Raw genomic sequence first — 8,897 nt, forward strand, 5'->3', positions numbered from 1 at the left:
ACCGTTCTCTCATGATCCCATTTATATATATGTATATATACATATATATATATATATACATACATATATATATATATACATACATATATATATATATACATACATATATATATATATATATACATACATATATATATATATACATACATATATATATATATATATATATATATATATATATATATATATAGGGGTAGGTTCATTTGAGAAGAATCTTCTTAAAAGAAGAAAAAATGAATTAATCTAAACCCTATATTTTTTTTATCATAACCGTGAATCAAGATATCATTTTTGTCCACTTTTAATTAACGCTTTAATTACTAAGGGTAGTATAGACATTTTGATGTAGAATATTAATAAATATTTTAAAGAGTTACTCAAATCTTATTAATGCAACCATAAATTCCTCCTTCACCATCATTAATGTGTTAGCTCCTACACAAATTTTATTAGAAGTGACAAAATTATTTAAAATTTTTGTGTCCTACACATATTTTATTATGAGTCGCAGAATTATTTAAAAGTGGTCGAGTTCTACACATTCTGTATCCTACACCAAAATATTGTTTTAATGGTGTAGGAAACGTTAAAAATGTAAGATCATGTGCAAAATTGTTTTTATTGTGTAAGGTGCACAAATATTTTATAAGATAGGCTCATTAAATGATCAGAGTTCATTAATTTGAATAGCAAAAATAAATAATAGACCCATTAAATGATTTGTTCAAATTAGCTTTCTATCCTTTATTCTTTTTATTGTTAATTTTTAATTCTTCTCATTTGAACTCTCCACTATATATATATATATATATATATATATATATATGGTAGGGATCCTAAGAGAAGTCCACCCTATTTGAGAAACTTGAGAAGCAATCTGGACCACACATTTTCCATAAGTAGAAAATGCTAAAAAAGGTGAAAAAAAATGCAAAATTTTTTTTTTGGAAAAATCCTAGCTTTTTCCTTAAGGATTTAGTTTTTTTGTTTTTTTAAAAAAATTTTTTTTAGGGATTTATACATATGTGCATATTGTTAATCTTTTAACAATACATATATGTATATTGTCAATTATACATATATGTATATACATGTTTAAAATTGAAAAAAATATGTGTTATAAACCCTAAACCTTAAACCCTAAACGCTAAAGCTAAACCCTAATTCCTAAACCCTAAAGCTAAACCCTAATGCTAAACCCTAAAGCTAAACCCTAATTCTAAACCCTAAAGCTAAACCCTAAACCCTAAAGCTAAACCCTAATTCTAAACCCTAAAGCTAAACCCTAATGCTAAACCCTAAGGCTAAACCCCTACTAAACCCTTAATGCTAACCCTAATGGAAACCCTAAAGCTAAAGCTAAACCCGAAAGTTAAAGCTAAATCCTAATGCTAAACCCAAAAGCTAAACCATAATCCTAAACCCTAAATACTATTGCTAAACCATAATGCTAAACCCTAAAGCTAAACCCTAAACCATAAAGCTAAACCCTAAACCCTAATGCTAAACCCTAAACCCTAATGCTAAACCCTAAATACTAATGCTAAACCCTAAATAGCACTTATTTTTCAATTTTAAACATGTATATACATATATGTATAATTGACAATATAAATATATGTATAGTTAAAAGATTAAAAATATACACATGTGTATAAATCCCAAAAAAAAAAAAATTAAACAAAATAAAAAACTAAATTCTTAAATAAAAAGCTGCAATTTTTCCAAAAAAAAAAAAATATTTGCATTTTTTTCACCTTTTTTTTGCTTAGGAAAATGTGTGGTCTAGAATGCTTCTCAAGTTTCTCAATTAGCCTACTACTTCTCCCATGATCCTTATCCTATATATATATATATATATATATATATTAAGCCCATTAAGTCTAACCACCTTCCAAATCTACCTCCACCGTCGGGTTGAGATTAAATCTGAGCCCTTTAAACTCACAAAAAACTGCTATGGTGGCGGCTGTGAGCGGTTTCTTGCAGTTTCCATAGCTGGTGGTTATCTCCGTCTTTCTATGCCAACGTCGCTGATAACCTCCATATACATTTCCTAACTCCTATTTTTCATCCCCACCGTAGCATGTAACCTTCATATACCATTCCTTTGTAGCAGATTTGATATATACACACAGGTGAGCTTTCTTCTATCCTGATCTCAAACCTTTAGTCAAGCATTATTCCATCGCAATCTAGTAAATATTAGATTTAAATTAGGGTTTCTTATGATTATAACTTTTGTGTTTGTGTTTAAAATTGGATGAAATGGCCAAACGCTATTGTAATTTCTTCTACTGTGTCACCAGATTTCTCCTCAAATTCATAGCCCCTTTCTCCGGTCATTAAATATATGTCTAAGCTCAACACAACCACCACAAATGGCGTTATCCTGCAGTGGTTTAACCTTCAAGCTTCATGTTCAAGAGTGGTCAGGTATGTTCTCTGTTTATGATTTTCATTTTAGATGATATTTGTTTTATTTTTGGTTATATAAGATGTTGTGATTTATCATTAGTACATGCACATAGATTGTGTAAAGAGATGGTGCGACGAGAGGGGGAACACTAGTTACGAAATCTGTTTATATGTTATATGTTAGGTTAATTCTGTGACAACTATCAAAATTTCAGGTATCCGTACAATTATTAAACCATGATTAATGCTTAATGACTGTGCTGAATCACAATTAACTGCTTACTGATTATTGCCATATACATACATACATACATGTGCATCACATATTGCTTAATGTCATATCATTATTGCATGAAAGCTTATTTGACTCAAATAATGCACGAAACATAGTTAGCACACAGTTATCAGATAAATCAGAAATATGCTGACGGAGTTCAATACACAGACAGACTAGTATATGAGACACAGAATGAGCCAGAAACCAAGTATTACACTAGTATAGTGTGTAGGAAAGTAAGGACCATAAAACTGCCTTCCTAGTGATAGTTTAAGTGCCGGAAAGAAAAGTGCCTGAAACTCACCTAAAGTGCTGAATTCAGCAAAATTCAGCAATAATCAGCATTTAAACACACTAATATTATGCAGAAATATGGTTAAATGGTCCTGAATGCTTTCCTAAGTTTCGGGAATCAAAACTATCACAAAAGGGTACATAAAGCACACTAAACTGCATAGTTTAGCAACTTAACGAACTGGTAATCAACCGAACAACCGGACACTACCCGAAACACCAAATTTTTACTAGAAGCACTGTTTTAACATTACCAAGCTAGTTATGGTCCCCGAACATCATAACACATCATAAATATCTAGTAACTAGAGTAACTAACTAGATACTTACATTTTTACCCTAAACTAACTAATGTTTACAAACCTAGTCTACATAACCCCCCCACCTATGAAATCGGCCAACATGTCCCCCACATGATGATTTGTTTTAGTTTTATAATAGATCCTTGTTTTTAACTTTAGAAACACTTTATACATGAGCATGGATTATAAGAATGAACATTAAGTTCATAGCTTCATTTCTACACACATCAAAACACACACAACCTTCTCTTTCTTCTCCTTGTGCTCTCGGCCGAACACCAACACACACACACTCACCATTTTCATCCATCCTACAACCATTCCAAGCTTATACAAGTGAGTTAGAAGACATACAAAGGAGCTAGGAGCTTGGAGAAGTTGAAGGACCTTGTTCATTTGCTTTTATCCACTTGTTTTCTTCTCTTGATCATCCATAGCCTTGAGCTAGTGGTAAGAACCTTGATCCTTCCATTTTACTTCTATTTTAAGTGGGTAAAAGATGTTACATAATGATAATCTTGAAGAACACTAAGAATCACAAGAAAAGAACTTAAAAATAAGCTTGAATACATAAGAAATCTTGATGAATATGAGTTGTTATGCTTAATTGATGATTGTTGATTACTTGTGAAAATGATGTTGATCATCATATGATCTTGCTAGATCATGATTAAAAACATAATCTAGCAAGATGAGAGGATGAAAGTGTTGTAGGATCATAGATCATCCTCATAAGAAACATGAACTTGAAAGGATATGTGGTTTTCTTGAAAAATAATGATCAAAGTAAGTTGTAATACTTGTAGATCTAAAGATTCATGGATGGATTTCAAAGGAACCAATTTAAAAACACAAGTTTTACTAAATCTTGGTTCTTACATAAATAAACCCTATTTTTAAAGGTTAAATAAGTGTAGAAACACTTATGTAACAAGAAAAATCAAAGAAGAAACATTTTTGAAAAATATGGTTATAAGTTGTGAAAGTCTAAATTCATCAAGAATGTGATTTATAAATAAATAACCATACTTTAAAGGGTAACAAGGCCTACTAAGAACACTAGTAAGTTACTACAAATTTTTAAAATTTTCAAGTTCATGAAGTAGATTATGCTTGTTTGTGGCAAAATTGGTAAGTAAAGATTGTTTGATTGTGTTGATTTTACAAAAGAAAATGATATACCTTCAAGGTATGGAAACCTCCATTTTTAGGGGAAACTATGGCAAAATTTTTCTAAAAATTAAACACTTACAAAAATATTTCCAAACAAATATTTACAAGTGTATTTTAAACCATGAATTTCTGACATAAACTTTGCCATAATTTTTGTCACAAAGATAAAAATATTGGAGGTTGGTTTTCATAAATAAAAGTGACTAAATATGTATTTAGGAAAATATATATTTAGAAGTCACCATGTGTGTGATTAATTGTATATTATGTGTACTAGTTATATTATTTTAGGACTTGAAATAATATAACTCACTAAAATACCAAAAATTACAATCCAAAATGTTACCAAAATTCCAAGGAATAAATATACACACTTCACACAAAATATTGGTGAAACCGAACAAAAGAATGTAACTTACAAAATATTCCAAAAAATTTATTCACAAGCATATATTTGGTAAATAATATTTTGGACACCAAGAGAACAAAAATATGATTTTTACAATTATTACAAGAATATATCATATTTTTTGACAAGGGAAAAATATATTATTTTTGGCAAGTATGAATATATATTTTTGTTGAATTTTTTAGAAGATATATTATTTTTGAAAGAAATATATATTTTCTTAAACAAACATGAAATACAATATTTTTGGGATGGAAGATATATTTTCTCAAATAAATATGAAATATATCATTTTTGGAGAAAAATAAGTTTATATGTATTTTCTAAGTTAGACTTGAAAATATATTATTTTTGGAACTTATATGAAAATACAAATATTTTTGCCAAAGGAAAATTATAAATAATATTTCTTAAAATATATATTTTGGAAATATATATTGTTGAACTTTTATTAAAGATAATATTCCAGTAAAATTAATACAAAATTTGAGTATGAGAACACTTAATGAATACAATAAAAATACGTATGCTCATACATATAAATACACGCCGGAATACGACCCCAATACATGGCAAAAATATACATATACAAGAATACGAATACACCCATCCTTGGGAAGGAAATACATGGGTAAATACTTGAAAAATATTAAGTTAAAATGTATTGTTTTAAAAATTATTCCAAAATTTAATAGATATAATTTAAGTTAAAATATTTATTATTTTAACAAATAATTATACAACAAGAACGTAACCCAAAGACACTAAGTAATACTAATCAAGGCACGACCCGTTCATCTAATACACATTAGTACTTTGTACGTAGTCGTGTACGCCAGGCGGAGCTTTGAGTTACGGTGTTACGAAGAACGCAAGACTGTGAGTTCATGACCCCCCCCCCCCTTTCTTTAAGCTGTTTTGTTTTATAACTTTGGGGGTGAAGTACATGTTACAAAATGTTTACAAACAATCACAGTTGGTATGTTTAGCTAACGATTGCATAGTAGATCATATGAATGGGTAGACGCACTCCTAAGACCATTAATCCTCGTGTTAGGACCGAGGGGCATGAGTGATAGATCTATTTGGGTGTAGCGAGCCCACACCCATGTGGACCGGGGATTGGCCCATGAGGTGACTATGTCTTACAGCCGGTGGCCCGGTACAAAATCTGCTACGGTTGAGCCTTCCTACGCCGTTGCACGCATGTTAATGGCCTTGCAAACCATTAATTGATCTGTTTCCTTGTTTTGCTTTCATACTGGGATTTACAAAACATACATACATACATACAATGTTTACAAGGTTTTATTCATACACACAAACAAACACATGAACTCGCTCAACTTTTGTTGATGTTTTCAAACTACATGTATTTCAGGGAATTAAAAGTGGACCCGGCGGGCGTTTGGATGTTTCAAGTTGCGTTAAGAATAAAGGATGTCATCCGTTGTCTTAGGGTTTGGTTAGTGTGTCTTATCCTGGACGAGACACATCAACCAAAGCCTGATTTTATTTAGAGTCTTTTGATGAGTCCTTAGGGAACTCTAAACAAGTCGTATGGTTTATAAAATTTGAATTTGAAGTCTATGTTTCAAACAATGATGGTTGTGATGTTTTTAAACTTATTTAATGGATGATCATCAATGGTTTAATCATATAGTTGTTGTAATGATTGAATGCAATGATATTAACCAAGTCACACATAATCACGCTTCCGCAAAAGTCAGGGTATGACAGTTTGGTATTCGAGCATCGATTGTAGCGAACTAGGATTCTTTCTCGAGTGTAGACTACAATCATTAGGGCTCTCACAAAAACGTTTTTACAACATGTTTTCATTGCATACGCGAAACGCCAAGATCCAGCGAAACAGACATTTTTACAAAAATAAAAAGACGAAAAACACAATGCACAGTTACCTTGTTGAGACTAGGTGGTTTAGTCTGGGAGACTGGGTAGTTTAGTCTGGGAGACTAGGAAGGATACTTGATTACGCGATTTCATTAACTTTGACTGCATAATGTAGTGGTTAATATATGTGCATATGTTATGATCGTTATGTTACAGGCGGTATGTCGTCTTCAGAGAGCGGATTGTCCGATATCGATGACCCTATGGCTGTAGTCTCAGATGACGAGATTGCACCAGAGCTGGAGATCTTTACTACCTATACAGAGAGCGACCCAGAGATGATTCAGACGACAACGATGACTTCCAGCCATTTGCGTTGCCTGATTTTGGAGATGATTTACCGATTGCTGATGGTATCCCAGACGAGGATCCTTTTGTTATTCCCATTCCAGTTCATGATCATCTTATCATCGGTCACCCTGATGGTGAGCATGTTGTGGCACCGATCCTCGCTCCCGTTCCTCTCATGGTCATTCCACCTGAGGATTGGCCTTTTGACGATCTTTTTGACGATGATTTTGATCCGTTTGTTGATGATCCTCCCGACGACGCTCATGGTGATGGAGAGCTCGATGAGGACGTTGTTGATATTCCACTTCTGGGGATTCCCGTTATTGAGATTTCTTTTGACTCTATTTTACACTCTGTCTTAGATTTCCTTGAGTCTGTGACTTCTTCCGCTTTATAGGCAGTTAGACTATGACGTTATGCCACTGATTCTGATGATGATACGGCCATGTCAGCTGCACCGTCTCCTCCACATGACTTCGAGCCTGGACTTAAGCCCGATTATGTCCCTGTTAATCAGCCTGTTGATGCACCCGCTGATCCTGAGCCGATACCTGCACCTAAGCCTTTACCTGATCATGACCCTATTCCATTTAGCTTACCTGACATTGCACCTCTCATACTTGATCCAGCTCCTGCACCCGCTGACCCTCCTGTTATTGAGCCTGTCACTCCTCCACTCGCACCCGCACCTACTGGTCTTGCTCCTTTTCACCCAGTGGAGTCTGATGTTCACCGTGTTGAACTCCCTATGGTTTTCTTGCAGGATATACCCGCAGCCCGTCCAGGGGAAGGCACTTCTATCCAGCAGCCTAGCCATGACCCTCATGTTTCAGCAGCTTATCCACACGTACCTCAGTCTTCACCTTCTGATCATTTTACTTCTTCGCCACTTGATGAGCCACTCAGATGGTTCCCACCTTACACCATGCCGATTTCTGATCCCTACAATCCCTCGCACTTTACTGGTTATATACGGGATGAGTTACTCCTATCCTTGCAGCTTCAGTATGAGATCATGAGTCGTAGGGTTTTAGAGCTTGAGATGACACCGCGACCTTTGCCACGTCCGTGTCAGCCTACTTTTGTTCCCCCTCGTTCATCACCTTCCCCATTTTCACATCCTCCTGCACCGCTTACTCCATTTCGAGAGTTTGATACTCGATTTCTTACCGTTGAGCAGCAGATCAGTTATCTATTGCGTCATGTTTATGATCTTGAGGAGGAGCTTGCGTAAGTGCGCAACTTGCTTTTTGTTCCTCCACCTCCTCCTCCACTACCATCAGCATAGCCGGTTTTTGGTTTTATGTACGTAGCTTGCTTTTGATGAGAGCACCACTAATGAGCTGAGCTAGTGAAGCCTTTTGGAGACCACCTTTTGATTGTATGACTTTTGGTAGATTGATAGACATTTTGGACAAAGGTAGTGTGACCCTGTGTTCACTTTTGATACGATACTCTTGTAAAACATGTAACAATATTTGTGATCGATGATTAATGAAAGCTCAATCGTCATGTTCTCATTAAATATGTTGTTAATTTACTTGTTTATGCTATAATTGTGATGATTACATGCTTACTTGTTATGATAAACACTATTACATGCGTACTATTTATTATACGATTAAAACCTGACCAATAAAATCTTCTTTATAGAAGATGCCTCTTCGAAGGAATAATCAGTTGCCCACAACAGAGGCAGAACTGCAAGAACGGATTTCACATGCAATTGCACAACATGAGACCTTGCGCTCTGAACATAGCGGAGGTACCTCAGGAAATAACCCACCTCACGGTAATGCTTAAGTCACCTAAGACACAT

The 8,897-nt window shown here is 34.0% G+C and overlaps 1 protein-coding gene across 1 annotated transcript; it reads left to right on the forward strand.

Annotated features, from left to right (window-relative positions):
* The first annotated feature begins 7,523 nt into the window (after positions 1-7,523).
* LOC110887992 (vegetative cell wall protein gp1-like) lies at positions 7,524-8,312 on the forward strand. Its single transcript, XM_022135544.1, has one exon. The coding sequence runs from the start codon at positions 7,524-7,526 to the stop codon at positions 8,310-8,312; it is 789 nt and encodes a 262-aa protein (XP_021991236.1).
* The last annotated feature ends 585 nt before the right edge of the window (positions 8,313-8,897 follow it).

This window comes from Helianthus annuus, chromosome 11 (genome assembly GCF_002127325.2).
Source record: "Helianthus annuus cultivar XRQ/B chromosome 11, HanXRQr2.0-SUNRISE, whole genome shotgun sequence".
Taxonomy (NCBI): domain Eukaryota; kingdom Viridiplantae; phylum Streptophyta; class Magnoliopsida; order Asterales; family Asteraceae; genus Helianthus; species Helianthus annuus.